Below are 19,801 nucleotides of genomic sequence, written 5' to 3' on the forward strand. Positions count from 1 at the left end.
GGCTTCTACAAGTATCACTAGGACAAATCACAATAATACTTGTCTCTTGTTGAACACTGTATACATTTAGGTATATTTCTAGGAGAACAACTACTGGGTCATAGGGTCTGGTACACATGTTCAACTTTAGTAGATTCTGCTAAAGAATTTTCCAAAATCCTTGTAGCAATTAACACTACCATGTTCTACTATTATATTCCATATCTGTGCCAGCATTTGCTATTTTGTATCTTTTTTTTCCATTATAGCTAGTCTCACAGTTATCTAATGAATATCACTTAATTGCCTATTTGATATGCCTTTTTTGTTTTAAACACCCTCTGTCCCCTGGCAGCTGCATTGTCCCTGACAGATCCAGGCAGCCACAGCACCCTGAATGTTTCTCTGGCAGTGAGCAAAATCACCCGCCTGGTGAATAGCTGGGTGTTGAGTAAGTCTGAAAATATTTTCTATATTATTTTGAGAATTGTATGTGTACATCTTCCCATTTTCTACTGGGTTTCTGTCTTTTTTTGTTGATTTTTTTGTCCATTTCTGGATATGAATCTTTTGTCACATTTATGTATTACAAACACTTCATTTTACTCTCTTTGTTGTCTATTCACCCAATTAACTATTAATGATACTTTTAGTAATAAAACTTCCTAGTTTTAAAACAGTTTAACTTAAAAAAATTTCCTTTATGATTATTGTTCTCTCTTATTTACAGAATAGTTTTCTCTTCCAAAATCACATAATGAGTTGCTGATTTCTGTTACAACTACATGTGTCATTACGTGAAATGTGAAACAAGAGTCAAGATACATTTTCCCCCTGATGGTTATCCAACTGACCTGTCACCATTATTAAACAACAACAAAAAATTAGCCAGTGCACAATCTTTACTACCTTTTATTTTGAATGGTGAATTATAAGTACTGATTACATCATTGAAAATAATAATATTTAAAATCCAACTGAGTAAAAATATACTAGAATGAAGTAATGAAGGAAAAGATCTAAAGAAGCAGGAATAATGTTTAATATAATTCTAATTATTTTACGTATAATAAATAACTGAAATAAAAATAAAAATAAAGAACATATGTGAGGCAGAATTACAAAAATGGATTCTTATGATAGTGACTCCTCAGTAGAGATCAATATTGGATATCTCAAAGTCTCCTGAATAGAGAGACAATTAATATAGACAATTATTTACAAAATTGCTGGAGAAATCAAATATCACAGAGGCTCTTACAGGTTTTTATAATGCCCAGAATTGTTAACTACAGAAAGGAGCTTCTTCACTTAGGGCTGGGGAAGAAAGGAACTGGAGTTCAAACTAATTAGTGTGGTGTGACCTCATCATCCCAGGAAACTTATGGGCCCTAAGAGACTAGTTGGCAAAAGCTGCTGGAGGTTGTGAGGGACTGCTGAATGTCTGCAAAAGTTACGATTGCTTCCTCAAAGCAAAAATACATAAAATTTCTTCTCCCTTCCCCTGTTCTTCAGTCTGTTTCCAGTGTCCCTTATTGGCAGAATAAGACAGAAATTCAACTGGCAAAGACCGACATTTGTGTAGCTCTCAGTTTCAGCATGAGAAAGCAAAGTACTGCAGATTGGAGCTGATAAAAAATAGATTAATAATGACAGTATGACACAACAAATTTGAACATTAAAAACTGTTAAATTATTTCATTCACATTTGACTTAGATTTAAATTTAAATTAAACACCTGATGAGGTATTAAGGCTCTAGTCGAAACAATGAAATTTAATTCAGAGTGCATTCTATTTGTTTATATGGCATTGAATATTATTGCATATTTCCAACCTTACTATATTGAGTAAAACATAATTAATTTTTATTTTATTTTATGGATTCATGTAACACAAGTTGATTATTTAATCTGATGAACTACATTTGTTAATGTTTGTAATCTAAATTTTTTCTGTTTTGTAGATGTATTACTTTTTTATTACAAAATTTCATTTGATATGTATTTATGAAGACAGTGTGGTAATTTGATACATGTCAAGCGTAATGATAAAAATCAGGGTTTTAGAGTTTCCATCTCCTTAAACTGTGATCATATTTTGTGCTAGGAATCTTCCAATTCTTATATTCTAGCTCCTTACAAGACATAGAATAAATTGTTGTACAAGGTCACCCCATTGTGTACTGTAGAGAACGCTAGGACTTAGTCCTCTTTATTGAATTTTGGCATCCACTATCCAAACTCCTCTTCTTTCCCCTTACACTATCCTTCGTATCCTCTGATGATCACTATTTACTCTCCTCTTTGAAATCAGCTTTGTACAAGTGAGAATATAGGTCAATATTTTTGTGACCTAAATATTACCCTACCACCATCTTTTTTTACCACTCAAACTTTGTAATATGGTCACAAAAATCATCCCAATATATCAATATAATTCAGTCACTTCCTTTAAAGCTTACTATGCCCTTTAAAATCATATTCTTACATTTACTTGATACACTAAAATACAAAACTTTGTTGATAATTTGCAAGTCAAAAAGTATATACATTTAGAGAATGATGTGGGACAAAAACATGTAATCATTTGAATTGTGTTATTTTAATGTGTGTGGCCCTAAAACATGATTAAAATTTATTTTCAAATGTGTTACAAGTTTATGGGGGCTGCAAAACAATACGTGGAAGGAATCTAAAACTGTAAGAAAAACATGTAATTTCTGCCCATATTTACTTATTGATTTTGTCAACTACCCACCAGAAGAATGAGGTCATACAAGGAAGAAACACCTATGAGGGCGAGGTGACAAACATCGCGTGGCCAAAAACATGATCAGCTGACTGTATTTTCTCCTCCATATATTGATTTGTTGTGTCATAGAAATATACAGGCACAAATTAAGCATTAAGAAGAGAAAAAGAAAGAAAAAAATAATAAAAAGAGAGCATAACTTATGGAAGGGCTCATTTTTCAGCTCTCCTCCCCTAAACCCATCTCAAAAGTGGTAACTTCAAAATAAATTACCATGGAATAAATTATGCTTTGATTTTAGTCTTAAACATTTCAGATAACATTAATGAAAGTAATAAAATGAGAAATAATCTGAACCATTGTAAAAAAATAAAACAAAAACTGGTTTCAACTACTAGCTTATTTTCTCTTTATTTTTATAGATTGCACAATGTATTAAAAATGATTGAAAATAAAGTATATGAAACTATCTAACTGTTATTTTCTGATATACAAAGAAAAAAGTAAGATTTTTTTCAAACATACTTAAGCAGTTTCATTGTTGGATTTTTTCGATGACAAACTCACCAAATAATGCTAATTGCAAAAATGTTAGTAAAGATTATAAAGTAGGACACAAATTCTAGTTGTACTTTAAAGAAGAAGCCTTTACTGATAAAACTAATAAGCCATTAAATGAAGCATCCATTTCAGTTTTTTTTTTTTCTGCTTCTCTTGTTCACTATTGAGATGGCTGTTAACAGTCAAAGGTTGGCAGAAGTAGGAAGAAAGGAGATGAAATTACTGTGAAGTTAGATTGCACCTGCCAAGCAGGTTCCCATGGTAGCTGGCTACTAGGAGAGAGTTCTCAGGCATGGAACACCACAAAGCTGCTGCCTTGACATCCTGTCCAATTTGGAAAAGAATAAAATACCAGGTGAATCAATAAAATTTCCAGAAATAGATTGAACAATTCTTGGGACAAGTCAATACCTGAAGAAATAGAAGTGAACTTGATTTTCTTATAAATGTTTCTATTTCAACTTGTTAAATTTGACATTCAGTAATTCAGAGAGTTGTAAGGATATAACCATAACTAATTGTATATATATACATATATACATATATATGTATTTAAGTTTGTATATTTATTTATAATACCTGAAAATAAAGCATAAATTTAGGTGGGCATGGATTTAAAAATCACATTATAATGTTATTAATTCATTATTACCTCTGTCAATATTATCAGACTCTTGAATTACTTGAAGTGAAAATATAGGTAGGGTGGGGTATCTCAAATTCATTAATTACTTCCCCATTATTTGCCCCCCCCTTTTCTTTTTCATTAAGCATCATACACTCAACTATATTAACTATGTGTGGACCTTAATATATTCAAGGACAAAAAAAAATTAGAATTTTGGATCCTTTAAAAACAGCAAGCAATCAGAATTGTGGGAATACAAATACATCAATTAAAAATAAATAAGAAAATCTAGAAAGACTTAGATCAGGAGTTTGTAATTCTTCATACTTGCAAAAACCCAAAGACATACCACAACATAGTAATTTATTTGAATGATAAATATTTTGAATCATCAAATCCATTTAATCAGTATAGTAATAATGATACATGTTAGCATTTATAAGCTGATTGTAAGGTGTCAGGCACTATTCTGAATGTTATTTGACTCTACTAGAGAATTTTTAGTATTCAAAAAATAAAACAGATATTTTGGTTTGAATAATCTTTAATCACAACAACTTTAAGTCAAGGTATATTTATTTATTTAAAAGAAAGCTAATATACTTAAAAGATAAGTAAATTGCTCATGATCGTTTTACTTGTAACCGAAAAAGCAAGATTTTGCATCAAAAGAACACAGTGTGAAAGATAGAACACTTAACTCCTAGATTAAGGCAGACACTTAGGTACAGTAAAGTTCATTTCATTATCTAAAAGTTAAATGGAGGTGCTCATATATCGTTGAAGATACATCTGTCTGTTGGTATTTTGGGTGCACACTCACACACACAATCTGCTACACTGAGTCACTGTAAAGAGGAAAATTCAAAAAAACACATTATGGTTATAGATACAATCTTAGAGTTGTGGGACTCATTTGCAATGTTTTCAGCCTATAATTACTGTCTATCCAACCAAGCCTTCAAAAATGATATATATTATCACTTCTGCTCTTGAATTTACTCATTGGTGTATTCTTTCATCCAACATTTATTACTTAATTATCAAATAATTATAGGCACCAGATACCATGCAAGGAACTGTTTTTATTTAAAATAAAATAATATCATGTTCTCTACTCTCAAAGTGTTTAGAGTCTGTTTGAGGAAGACAAGCAGATAGATACATTTACTTCAGTAAGGCATTTACTTCTATAATACATCAGTCTTTGTAGATGTGGAAAAGGATACCCAGTCAAGCCTGGAAGTGTGGGAGGAGACGGCGAGAACATTTCCCACTGTGATTCAATCTGAGGTATGAGGGCTAAAAAGAGTTAACCAGATCAAAGATGGATTAGAAAGATGAAAACAATTTCTAGGAGGAGGGGATATGAAGGTAGGGATGTAAGGTACATGTTTAGCTTGGAGTAGAAGATGTGGAGGAAAGACTAGTAAGAAATAAGAGGTGAGGTATAACAAGTTACTTGAAAATGATGATTAGTTCCCTGTCCTTTCTTCTGTAGGGGAGAAAGAATCTTTGAACATATTAGTCATAGAAGTGATACAAGCTAATTTGAAATTAAAAGATTCATTTTAAAGGCCAGATATAGAAAGGATTGAGGAAGACAAATCTTGAAATAGATACGCCAGCTAAAGAGTTTTTAGTAGTAAGACCAGGAATGAATAGGAAAATAAACTAGGGTGGTGGTAGCGAAACTAGAAAATGAGAACTAAAGCAGAATAATTCAAAAAATGTACAGAGAAAGGAAAGCGCGAGGAGCCGCTGCCGCCGCCACCAGCGCAGCCGTGCCGGACGCGAGCACCCGGCCGCCCACCCCGTCCCGTCCGCCGCGTCCTCGGACTTGTTCCAACAATCTGTTAAAACATGGTGGATTACTGTGAAGTTCTAGGCGTGCAGAGACACGCCTCTCCCGAGGATATCAAAAAGGCATATCGGAAACTGGCACTAAAATGGCATCCAGACAAAAATCCTGAGAATAAAGAAGAAGCAGAGAGAAAATTCAAACAAGTAGCTGAGGCGTATGAGGTGTTATCAGATGCTAAAAAACGGGACATCTATGACAAGTATGGCAAAGAAGGCTTAAATGGTGGAGGTGGAGGTGGAAGTCATTTTGACAGTCCTTTTGAGTTTGGCTTCACGTTCCGGAACCCAGATGATGTCTTCAGGGAATTTTTTGGTGGAAGGGACCCGTTTTCGTTCGACTTCTTTGAAGACCCATTTGAAGACTTTTTTGGGAACCGAAGGGGTCCCCGAGGAAGCAGAAACCGAGGTGCAGGCTCATTTTTCTCTGCTTTCAGTGGATTTCCATCATTTGGAGGTGGATTTTCTTCATTTGATACAGGATTTACTTCATTTGGGTCACTAGGTCACGGTGGCCTTACTTCATTCTCTTCTACATCATTTGGTGGCAGCGGGATGGGTAACTTCAAATCTATATCAACTTCTACCAAAATAGTAAATGGCAGAAAAATCACTACAAAAAGAATTGTCGAGAGTGGTCAAGAAAGAGTAGAGGTTGAAGAAGACGGCCAGTTAAAGTCCTTAACAATAAATGGTAAGGAGCAGCTGCTACGCTTGGATAACAAGTAATTCAACGCACGCATTTAACAGAAATGTTAAAGTATAACAAGCACCATTTGAGGATTAACAGGAACATTTTTTTGAAGATTTCAGACGAACTCGACTTTCAGTATAATTGTACCTAATCTAAAGTATTTATAAACAGTTCATCGGAGCCCCTATTTGTCATAGACTTTTGAGTTTATTGTTGGGACCACACAATAGGACCATTTTTTTTTTTTTTTTTTGTCTTTAAAATTGTTGTAATCTCTGTGTGCACTTTGCTTTTTTATTAAACGTAATCCAAGATGAGCCTTGACTTTGAGTAGTGCTAGGACAAGATTGTATTCTAAGACCAGCATGGATCTGCTTTCCATTGTGTTTGACATGTGAGCCAAGTAGTGTCAGCCTGCTGTGAGCTAACATTGCCAGGATGAATTAGAAATAATTTGTTTTTTTTTTCCCCCCCAGTATTTAGTAATGAAAGATATTAATGCATTAATGGTAATACATTTCTGGTTTAATATAAACTTAAGGATGTTTTCTAGTTGTGCATGAATGCTGGCAACTTAGTAAAGTTTTGACAATTGTTTAAATATGTAATGTTAAGCTTAGGTTTAAAAAAGCTGGTAAACTGGGTCTTTGTCATTTGCTTTAAAAAAAAAGAAAAGAAAATAAATGTGAATGTGTTTGGTGCATTTAAAAAAAATGTACAGAATATTGAGATCAGGCATGTGACTGAGGGAAGAAAGGTGATGTCAAGACTACTGTCTAAAAAATGTTTTAGTGCCTGAGGGAAGATAACACTGAGATACAAAATAAACTAGATCAAGTCAAGAGAAGAGAATGTATTCACATTTGACACTTTGAGTTCACTATGCCCCTAGCAGAGAAAGGTGGAAAAGTCCAGAAGGTGGTTAAATAGATGTGTTTGAAATGCAGGTAAGAAAGCAAAGCTAGAGATAATAAATTCAGATAATTCAGAACACTAAGACTGCTTAATATGTGAACGGGAAAGAAAATTCCCAAAGCAAAATATGACAAATGAAATCAGTAGGTCAAACTGAGAGGCCTGAGGAATATAGAAAATATATCAGGATTCTGCAGATTCCAAGACAAAATTATCTCTTAAAAATAATAATTTGATGGTGATCTTGCAATAACTGAGATGAAGACAGATATTTCAGCTAAAAATTCTAGGTTATTGAATCGGGTTAGTGAACTTCAATATTCAACAGAATTTATACCTTGCTTCAAAATTGATAAAAAAGAGAGGACTTCCTTTGAGATGTTAAAAGTCTTTAAAACCATCTCTTACTACTCTTTTTGTCTCCCATTACAACACAGCCAACACACACACACACAAAATAAATGTATTGTGATTCCTTCTGCTTCTCTCTTCTTGCTAAGGATTGCTTTGGCTATTCTGGATCTCTTATTTCTCCAAATGAATTTCACGATTGTTTTTTCTATTTCTATGAGGAATGTCATTGGGATTTTAATTGGAATTGCATTAAATCTGTATAACACTTTTAGTAGTATGGCCATTTTGACAATATTAATTCTGACTACTCAAGAATAAGGAAGACCTTTCCATCTTCTAAGGTCTTCTTTAATTTCTTTTGTTAGTGTTCTGTTTTTTTCATTGTAGAGGTCTTTCACTTCTTTTTTTAGGATTTTCCCAAAAGTTTATTTAAACCTATTATGAATGGGGTAGTTTTTCTAATTTCTCTTTCAGAGAATTCATCACTGATATACAGAAATGCATTTGATTTATGGTTGTTGATTTGTTATCCTGCTACTTTGCTGAATTCATTTATTAGTTCTGGAAGTTTTCTGGTGGAATTTTTTGGATCCTCTAAGTATAGAGTCAGGTCATTAGTAAGTAATGATAGTTTGAGTTCTCCTTTTCATATTCGTATCCCTTTACTTTGTTAGATCAGGGACCCTGAACCTAACAGAAGAAAAAGCAAGCCCAAATTGTCATCATGTGGGCTTAGGACCTGACCTTCTTAACAAGACTCCTAGAGCAAAAGAAATAAAATCAAGAATCAATAAAGGGGATGGATTCAAACTGAAAAAGATTCTTCTCAGCAAAGAAAACAATAACATGAAGAGAGAGCCTACAGAATGGTAGAAAATCTTTACCACAAGCACTTCAGATACAGCACTAATCTCCAGGATATATAAAGAACTCAAAAACTTAACACCGAAGAAAGAAATAACCCAATTAATAAATGGGCTAAGGAACTGAGCAGACAATTTACAGAAGATATACAATCAATCAAAAAATATATGAAAAAATGTTCAACATCTCTAGCAATAAAAGAAATGAAAATCAAAACTACTGTAAGATATCATCTCACTCTAGTCAGAAAGGCAATTATCAAGAATACAAGCAACCATAAGTGTTGGTGAGATGTGGGGAAAAGGTACACTCATTCATTGCTTGTGGGACTGCAAATTGATACAGCCACTCTGGAAAGCAACATGGAAATTCCTTAGAAAATGTGGAATGGAACCACCATTTGACCCAGTTATCCCACTCAGTCTATACCCAAAGGACTTAAAATCAGTATACTAAAGTGATTCAGACACATCAATGTTTATAGCAGCTCAATTCACAATAGCTAAACTGTGGAACCAACCTAGATGTCCTTCAATAGATGAATGGATAAAGAAACTGTTATATATATATATATATATATATATATATATATATATATTTGCAATGGAATATTACTCAGTCTTAAAGAAGAATGAAATTATGGCATTTGCAGGTAAATGAATGGAGTTGGAGACTATCATTCAAAGCAAAGTAAGCCAAAACCAAAAAACCATAGGCTAAATGTTTTCTCTGATAGGTGGATGGTGATCTATAATCAAGGAAGGACAAGGGAAAAATGGAGGAACTTTGGATTGGATAGAGTGGAGTGAGGGGAGGGGAGGGGAGGGAGCATGGAGATGGGAAAGATGGTAGAATGAGATGAACATTATTACCCTATGTACAGGTATGAATGCAAAAATGTTGTGATTCTGCATCATGTACAACCAGAGAAATTCATTTGTGTACAATGAGATAAAATGCATTCTGCTGTCATATACAACTATTAGAAGAAAAATAAATAAATAAATGTAGAAAATGTAAGGTGAGATGTTTCTGATAATGTCTTCTATAGTCTTTTTCTATTCTTTTATATTCAATAAATTTCAACACCAAGAATATATTCAGCATGTTTTAGATGGTTCAAGTTTTCAAAATTTATATGTATATATAACATATATGCATATACATATATATGTATGTATATGCACATACATATGTGTATGCATGTGTGTGTGTGTGTGTGTGTGTGTGTGTGTGTGTGTGGTACCTGGATCAAGCAGATTTCTATTAGAGGAATAAGAAATTAAATATTCTTAGTGAAAGTAGAATATAGAACATACTCCAACACAAGCAACAAACCTATACTAAGTGTCTCCATACAGTTAATAGCAACAAGGAAACAAGACCACTTTAGATAAACTTGTCATGGCTACAAAAAGTCTCAAAAGAATCAATGTATTCTTATCCTCCACTCAATCCACTCCACATCGCTTAATTTTCTCATCCTAACTCTATTACCATAACCCAAAGTTTCTCTTTAATTTCCTTTTTTCCAATGACTCATTTCACTTGTCATTGCCATTTATTTTTCAACTGGCCTAAGTACAATGCTAAAACATCTGATTCTGTAAATTCTCCTTTTGATGGCCAGCACTTCTTTCTTTTAGTTGCCTATATTCCTCTACCTCAACTATTCCAATATTTTTTCTTCTGAATTATGATGAGTCACACAGCTTCTAAATCTCAACTATTCTTGTTTATCTTTCTATTACTATAATAAATGTCTCACACAACTTATAAAGAGAAAAGGTTTATTTTAATTCACAATTTTTAGAGGTTTCAATCCATGATTTGCTGACCCAACTGCTTTTGGTAGGCAACACCTCATGGTGGGATTTCATGGTGAAGAATAATGTCCCACATTGTGGCCAGGGGACAAAAGGGTAGGTCCAGGGTCCCACAATCCCATTCAGAGGCATTTCTGCAAAGACCTCCAGACCTCCAACTAGGCTCTACTTCTTAAAAGTTCAACCATCTCCCAATACACTTTAGTAGGGACTATGCCTTTAATACAGGGGCCTTTGGAGTATATTCAAGATCTAAACTATAGCACTACTTAATTTTACTTGATGCATTACAAATATATACCTTGCAAAATATAACGACAGGAACAAAATGCAACAGTAGTAGTCTAAATTATGTAGTGTTTTGAAAAATCCTTTCCCTCACTCTTGTCAATATGCAGATTTTAGTGCTGTACATATACTTTCAGGTGCTAATGTTTTTCCTTACATACCTCCACCCACCTCTGAGTATCAACTATCACATTTTATATTGAATTTTTTAAAAAAGTTTAAATACAGCAAAGCTGTCTCAGAGCATAGAAAGACTTCACTTTTGCTGCCAGTTGAAGTTCAAATAGAAAATTATTACCTCAGAGTGATGATAAGAATAGCCAAGGCCAAGCAGCTCAACCTTTACAACACAGAGTCTTAGAAAAATGAGTCATTGGTCTTCAAAGTTCATTGTAATTGCCAATTTTTTTTTTTTTTAAATTCAGACACTAGTTCATGAGTTTGTTTTATTTTTATTGTTTTGCCATTTTATCCTCCCAGAAGTTTGATTCAGATAAATTTCCTTATTGCTATGAGTTATATAGTCTGTCCCCAGAAGGACCCACAAGTTAGGGGCTTGGTTCCCATGATAGTGCTATTATAAAAGAAAAAAGCCTCTAAGAGGTGGGGCCTAAAGAAAGATTCTTAGTTCATGGAGGATGCCATCCTCAGAAGGGAATACTGGCCTTCCAGAATAAGTTATTTCAAGATCCAGTTGTCATAAAAGCCTGAGCTTGGACCCTGAGTCTTTTCTACCTCCTGTGTTGAGATGTGATCACTTGCTCCTGCTTGTGCTCCTGGGATTTCTACCTGCCTCTATGTGACATAGCTGAACATTTCTCACCAGAACTGAGCAGGTGCCTTTGAACATCCAAAACTGTGAACTATGTACATCTTTTCTTCATAAGTAATTTGCCTCTCATATTATGTTACAGGGATGAAAAGCCGACCAATACACTTAGATGTAAGGAATGATTGCTTTCGTCTTGCATCTTTCCATTCTGTTTCTCTATCTCTGTCTCTGTTTCTCTCTTTCTCATTGACCTTGATAAAACAAGTTGCTGTGCTAGAAAGTTTCCCGTATTACAAAACTCAGGGCAGATTCCAGCCAAAAACCAGTTAGAAACTTAACCCTCAATCCAAGAAGCACCAAGAAATCAAATCCTGCCAATAACGAGGTAAGTGATATTGAAAGACCTTTCTCCCTATCAACCTTCAGAAGAAACTCCATTCTTGACAGAAATCTTGGCCTCAGGCTTATGAGAGACCAGGGAGTAAAGGGGTAAGTTAAACTGTGCCCCTACTACTGACTCATAGAAACTGACATAGTTAATGTGTACTACTTTAAGGGAAATTTTAGGATAAGCTATTCTGTAGCAATAGATAACTGAATAAGCTCTTTTAAATTTTTACTCTTGTGCTAATGTAATTTAATATGCATATTTATTTTATATACCTTACAAATCTGTTAACAACAAACAAATCTGTGGACAAATAAAGTGGCTATCTATAATTCATTTTTGTCTCAGTAAATACTTTTTTTGTATTAATATTTGTTTAATAGATATTTTAATGAATGTATAAATAGTTGTTGCAACACTGGTTTCTCTGCTTTTACCTGAAGAATCTAAACTACTACTGGATATATCATAGAGTTCAAATTCCAGAATATTTTCCATTAGCACAATGCTTCACAAGATGTGATCTAGAGTCATGCCATGAAAAACATTTTCTATTTACATTGGCTGAAAGCACAGTAAAGAAGACACAGCGATCCAGATGGCTCGCAACTTAACTTAAACTGATATACAGTTTTTTCCATTAGTGTGTCTTAAATATTTTTGTTCTATAGTAATTAAGTCTTAACTACTATTGCACAAAATACATAGCTGTTTGGTACACTAAATCTCAATCGTTATAAGACATTGCTTAAGAAAAGCAAGTCACAGACTTGGCTATTCAAAATTTACTGGCAAACACATGAAATAGTTTTTTTAAATTAAAACTTGAACTGCAGTCTAAAAGTTTGACACTTCTGATACATGTGGTTCAATATCTTGATTAAAATTGTGATCAGTTATAATAACACTTAGGTCATCGTGACCACAGTAAATATGTATTGAATTGAACCAAAGTGATTTATCATCTTTCAAATATTCTTTTTTCAGTAACATTCTCTTGGGAGAGAATAAGGAATTTTACATGTATTATATAAGGCAAATTGTTTAATTGAATGTGAGAAATGTTTCCATTTCAATAATAGCAACTTATATAATATTATATTTTAGTACAGATACTGAGAAGAAAACATTTTATAGTGAACTGAAATAGTAATTTTAACAAAACATCTAACAATGAACAAATAAAACATCTTAAATGGATAATTTCCTACTAAAATTATAGGCTTACTTGTAATGTAATATTTTATTCTTAGTTATTATAAATTTAAATATTTCTTATTGATATTTGGTTACATTGGCAGATATCTTTGACCCCAGAGCCGAGGTTTTAAATGACACCAAGCATCCCTTCCTTATTTTCATATGTTTGGCTGTGGGATTTTCTATGATTTTCTTATACTCCTATGTATAATGACACCTTTAAACTACTTTCACAATAATTAAAGTAATAATATTGGGATAAGAATCCATGAAAATAGTGTGCCCTACTTCTACAAACTGACTATTAAAAGACAGGTGACTGACTCCATGTCGTTTTGTTCCCTTGGTTAACAGATTTGAATATGTGTTAGTTTTTAAATTTAGATTTATTTGAATCCCTAATATAAAAGCTATTGATTATTTTCTCCAGGTGTTAAAAGATTTAGTCCTTTTTTTCCTGCACATATCATTTGTGAGTGCTATGTCAAAGATAATTCTAATTTTATAGACATGACCAGCTTAGACTTCCTGTAGCAAAAAAAAATCTTTTCTTTATGAACAACATCTTTTCTTATTTTTCATTTGAACTTTGTGGATTTGGGGAATGTTTGGCTTCTAGCTGCACTGGACTTGGAAATGCTAATAGAGAACAAATAGAAAATCAACAATTTTATGTTAGAATAGAGTATAGAACATTAATTTTGTAAGAGACTAATGTATACATATTTTACTAACTAAAATAAAATTTTATAATTCAAAACCTAATAAGTTTGCATTTTATCTATTATTACAGGCAAATTATGTCAATATAATTGTTACTATAAAACAGCCAGGGTAAACGTTCATAAACTAGCACCAGAAAGTATATATAAATACTAACTGATTAGATATCCTAGAAACCATACCAAATATGCTATTTAAGACTGACCATGACTGAACTTTAGTGGACTTGATCTGTATGCTGGGTAATTGCCCAGTAATAACCTTTGTTAAATTATATGAAGCCTTTACTTTACTTAACTGGAAACACAGACACCCCAACCTCGAATATTATCATCATTCAAGATAACGAGCAACACAAGCCATTCTATTACCAATCTAAAAACAATAAATGTCAAAGTAAAGAAGTATGCAATATTCTGGCCTGAAAGAACAAAGGACAAAAGTAATGATAATACCTCTTTATATTTGCAGGCTATTATATCATGCATAACAAATGATACCATAATTGTAGACATTGCTATTTGAGAAAACAGTGTGTGTGGGGGGGTGAGAGGGTGTTTTGACAATTGCTGTGAAAAATGTTCTACTCATCTTAATTTAAAATAGCCAACAAGAGAACGACATTAATTGTAGAGTGCATTCGATTTTAGATCTTTGTGTCTTATAAACTTAAGATTTCAATGTTTGATTAACTGTGTAATTCATTATATCAGCAACATCGAGATAGTTGGAACACAGGACCTAGTAAAATATACTTCTTTCTAACTAGGTAATCATTAGAATGAACAGGGAGTGGATAAATAGTTTCATACGGTCATTTCAAACAGTCCAGTGGAAAACAATTTTGGAAAAGCAAAGTGTGCTAAGCAAACAAAACCCTGTTTCCCTAGTGAAGGTCAAACAATAAAAATCAAACTCATGTCCTGTCCTTCAGCAGTACAGCTCATAGGTGTCACGGTCTATGAGCGATTGATTGCAGGATTCAAGACCAGAGAAATGCTACTGATGCTACAGATTATGGAATGTGGCTCAAGCCCTGACTCCTCCCCTGGCTAGTATATAGAACTATTTTAAAATGCATTTTTGAGTAAAGAGAGACATGAAGACCCTATAGTCACATAAATTACATTAAAAAAAAAGTATAGCCAAGGAGTTCTGACTTACCTGAAGTTTGAGCTTTGTGCTTCAAACTTATACTCTTAAGTTTATTCAGAGATACATATCCTATTAAATAAAGGTGATATATAGATCCTCTCTGGTCAACATATATTGACATTTGAGGGAGAGCTTCCCTGTTCATTACAATTAGATGGCATTTGGCAGCAGTATACGGGTAGTTTATCACTATCTTCTGTAGGGTCCTACCCTCACTCCTGACAGTGTCCACTGAAAATTGGGAAAAACATCTGTGGAATTGTTGAAATTCTTTCTTAAATATATATATATATATTTTTGGTCCACAAAAATAAAAAAGTTATCTTTGTTATCTGTACCAATAATAAACGGCACTTGCACTACTCTTTGAGTTCCTTAATCATAAGAAGCTGTCATTTACATAATTATATCTAGTATAGAAAGTTAATAAATATCCTATATGTATTTCTCCATACAATGAAAATGAAAGAAAGTCTTACTCATTCCAAGCAATGGCCAGGCAAGTGTCAAAATCAGTATAAAAATACATTTTTGGTTTTAGTGATTTTGTGATATTTAAGTCAATTTCATGTAGGAAAGCTGAATCTGAAATAGTTAAGAAATCTAAATATTATAGATATACCTGAGCTAAATCAAAAACAAAATAGGCCCTCCTTTGATGGAATATCCACCACCCTGGCAGAGCAGGTTTCAGCTCAAGAGGTGCTGAAATAATCAGAAGAAATAAAGACAGAGTCAGAGATTAGATTTAGGAATCAGGTTGCCTGATGGGTCTTACAGCCCTGATAGAAACTGGAACTGAATGAACGAAAAGGCCCCAATTCTTTACTTAAGGGGAAGTACATCAAAGGCAGGGATAAGGTTTCAGTGTGGGAGAAGTCTTATTTTGGTGCTTATTTCTTGGTGTGGCAGGGGTCTTGCAGTAAACAGGTTGTTTGGTGTTTGGCAGTTTATGCCCATATCTGGGAGGCTGTTTGATCCTAAAGCTGTGAGCTAAGACAGGGCACTGGCCTGATCTGGGCTTTCTTGAAGAGGGAATTTCACCCAGGATTTCCCAGAGAAGCAGCTTCCCTGCCTTAGTGGCTTGAACAAACCCGTAATCCATATACGGCTTCCAACACTCCATGTGTGTGAATTCCATATGTATGGATTCAACTGATTTTAGATGGAAATTATTTGGAACACGTTAAATTGGATCTGCAGTGAATGTGTGTGTGTATATTTTATTGTCATTATTCCCCAGGCACTACAGTATAACAACTGTTTACATAGCATTTACATTGTATTCAGTATTATATCTAGAGCTGATGTAAAGTATATGGGAGGATGCGTCTAGGTTATATGCCAATTCTACGAAATTTAATATAGGGGACTTGAACATCTTGGTACTTACAATGGTCCTATAACCAATCTCCCATGGATACTGAGAGATAATCTGTATTTGACCCAATATTTCTTTATAATAAAACTACTGACAAAATCTCTTTAATCATGAAGAATGAAATTCTATTCTTATATATTCATAGAAAACTAACTGTGGTTTCTGTGGAGCTTCAGAATAAGTTCTTGACAGCAAAATCCAGTCTGGTGTGTTTAATTTAAGTTAATTACCCAGTCTGGTACAGTCATTATTTGGAAGGAAGAAGGCAAGATTACAAATCCAGACTTTAGCAAGAATGTCAAATGAGAGCACAATTGAATTGTTAATAAAATGATGCACTGATAATGCTGCTTTAAGTGGTTTTTAAATTCACTTGTAATATGTCTAAAGAAAATAGACTAAGTTACTATATTCTTTCCTATCTGAAGCTACTAATTAACGTGGTACTTACAATTTGAGTTAGCACAAAACTTGCCCATGCCAACAGCAAAACACATTAATATTTAGGTCAATTTAAAACAGATTATAAGCATTGTTTTAAAATTTGTGTCTGTGATACTTCTATCTTTTCTATTTGGCTGTAGATTTTGGTCCAAAAGTAGAATATTGTTTGAATAATAAGTTTCTTCCTATAATTTTCACAGCATATTACAAGGATGCTTTAGACCATTTTAAAAAGAGACATTTAAGATTTTATTTTAATTAAATTTATTTTTAACTAAAAAAAGATTTTCTAAAAAATATTATTTCCTATTTATTTCTTTCTTCTTCAAAAACTGCAATATATGTGTGAAAAAGCAACTAATATGCTGAAGAATTGTTAACACGTTTGCTATTTCTAAACTAGAAATAAATGAAAACAGCTGAATTTGTTGTTGTTTTTGTTATTGTACAGTGCAGTAATAACAATTGTAATTCATGCAGCCCTTACTTGATGCTAAGCAATCACTGTACAGGAAAAGTGGAAACATGAGAACTATTTTCACTGTTTTATAAATGAGAGAATTGAAGTATTAAAGTTTTTTTTTTTTAAACAGTGTCGAAGATCAAATGGTTAAAATAAACCAAAAGGCAACATTTTCTTCTGAGCATGAATGCATACTGGCTCAGATCTTGCCATTTTAGTCAGCTTTTTTCACTGCTGTGACTAAAAGATCTGACCAGAAAAATTTTAAAGGAGGAAAAGTTTACTTGAGGGCTCACAGTTTTAGAGGTCTTAGTCCATAGAAGGCCCGCTCCATTCCTTGGGGCCCGATGTGTGGCTGAATAGCATGGCGGAGTGTGTGACAGAGGGAAGCACCTCACATGAGATCAGGAAGCAGAAGGAGAAAGACACCACTTGTCAGATTCAAATACAGACGCCTTAGCCATGCCCCCATTGAACCACTATATATACTCCAAAGTCATAACACAACTGCCTCCAGTTACCACTCAGTTAATCCCATCAGGGACCAATTCACTGGTTAGGTTGAGGCTATAACCCAGTCCTTTTTTCTCCAACCTTCTTGCATTGTCTCACACGTGAGCTTTTGGGGGATACCTCACATCCCAACTATAACAATGGTATATACAATTTTGTTTTAAAAAATATAAATCTACTATATACAAAGCATGTGTCAGTGGCATTCTAATTTTCTCTATATGGCAAGAAATAAAAATGACTATTCAGATAAGCAATATTTAGGTATTTCATTAAAATCTACCATTGCCAAAACTTTGTAATCAGATAATTTGCAATAATAAGTGGTGAATTATGGTTAGTAGTCCCAATAATGTGGTAATTGGATGGATTCTCACTACTTGGAGAAGATACTATGAAAAGAAAGTTTAGACAGGTAGGAGTGCATGTCTGGGAATAAGATAATGAATGCTGTAAAAAGATATGGATAAAACAAAGTAATATACTATTCAGTGATATTTCTCTAATGCCCCTAATTTTCTTTCCCTTCTGTATCTTTTTGGTAGATTTACTTTCAGTTGTTAAGTCATTTTCTCTTTCTTTTTTGAACAAATCTGATCTATTATTTTATCTGGCATTGTAGGAAAAGACATGTAGACTATAGTATAGATACTGTTAACAGAATTACAGTGGACTTGACAGCTTAAGAAAATGCAAATTTGTTTCCATACAGTTTTGGAGCCCAGAAGTCTGAAATCAGCATCACTAGGCCACAATCAATGTGGACAGGATGGGTTCCCTTTGGGGGTTTCACAGGAGAATCTTGTCTGGCAGTCACTTGCATTTCTTGATTCAGGACCTCTTCCCATCAGAACTTCAGACTTCCTTTCTTCTCATTATGTACTTCCTCTTTTGTGGTCAAATCTGCCTCCCTCTTTAAAGACACTGTGATTACGTTAAGGTTACCCAGAAATTTAGGATTCTTCATCTCAAGATCCTTAATTAAACTACTTCTGCAAGGTCTCTTTAACAGTTAAAGTAATTTTCACAGGTTTTGAGTATCAGCATCTGGACATATTTAGAGGCCATTATTCAGTCTGCCATGATTATTTTACCAAAAATTTTGTGTTTGTGTGGGTGTCTTAAATAAACCAATTTTCATGTGTAGATAGCAAAAGAATGTTGTGATTACTTGAGTAATCAGGATAAAATAACACCAATAATCTATACTTCTATTTAGCCTGATATGTCAAATAATATTTTTCAAATTAAGTTATCTAAAATGTTTTCAGTCCAGAGTTCACCACAGGGAAACTCATTTTGAGAGAGAACTGATTACCTTGCATGATGTGTGGAATGGAACTGTGAACTATGTGGACTGTGCACTGTTCTCCGTATACCTCACATCCCTTTATGATGTTCCGTTTATTTGATCTGGTACCCTTGCTATGAGCAACATTTTCTTCCTTTTTCCTCCTCACCATAAGTGCTGTCTGTTGAAGTTGCCTTTCATGATGACACCTACAACTCACTATAAGAAAAAGCAATGAAGAAGTACATGTACATGTGTGTGTGTGTTATGTACATCAACAAATATAAGTATTTGGTTATTTTTTCCAAGAAAATAACTAATTAAAATATTTTATCATGTCAAAATTTACAGTGGGAAAGCTGGCAGGAGAAATATACATAAAACAGGCTTGCAACGACCAATATTTGAAAAAATACAAAGCTCTTGAATGATAACACCTTTTATTTGCTCCAAAATCTGAGACGTAAGGATAGGGACAACTAAGGAACTTTCTACTTACTCTTCAGTTTCTTTTTTTCTCTAATTCTCTTTGGGACCAGGCTGAACCCAAGATGACTTCGGGATTCCTAGGCTCATTTTTACACAACATACCAGAAGAAGAAATAGTGGGATGTTTCTGGATGGTTTCTCAGAAGGGAAAGGAAGATGATTGCCAGAGGCAATTAACCTGTGGTCTTTGCCATCAGTTTGAATTGTGTCTTGTGTGAAATCCTTAGCAATAATTAACAAGAGGAATGGCATAATCTGCA

The 19,801-nt window shown here is 33.7% G+C and overlaps 1 protein-coding gene across 1 annotated transcript; it reads left to right on the top strand.

Moving 5' to 3' along the window:
• The first annotated feature begins 5,699 nt into the window (after positions 1-5,699).
• Positions 5,700-7,178, top strand: LOC306638188 (dnaJ homolog subfamily B member 6-like). The gene has a single exon (XM_079101372.1). It carries the CDS (start codon positions 5,785-5,787, stop codon positions 6,508-6,510), a length of 726 nt encoding a protein of 241 aa, XP_078957498.1. The 5' UTR covers positions 5,700-5,784; the 3' UTR covers positions 6,511-7,178.
• Positions 7,179-19,801: the final 12,623 nt, after the last annotated feature.

Source organism: Sciurus vulgaris, assembly GCF_902686455.1.
Source record: "Sciurus vulgaris genome assembly, chromosome: 10".
Classification (NCBI taxonomy): Eukaryota; Metazoa; Chordata; class Mammalia; order Rodentia; family Sciuridae; genus Sciurus; species Sciurus vulgaris.

What these genes read in the sequence shown, in the direction of transcription:
- LOC306638188 (XM_079101372.1), top strand. Translation starts at nt 5,785, where the DNA reads ATGGTGGATTACTGTGAAGTTCTAGGCGTGCAGAGACACGCCTCTCCC.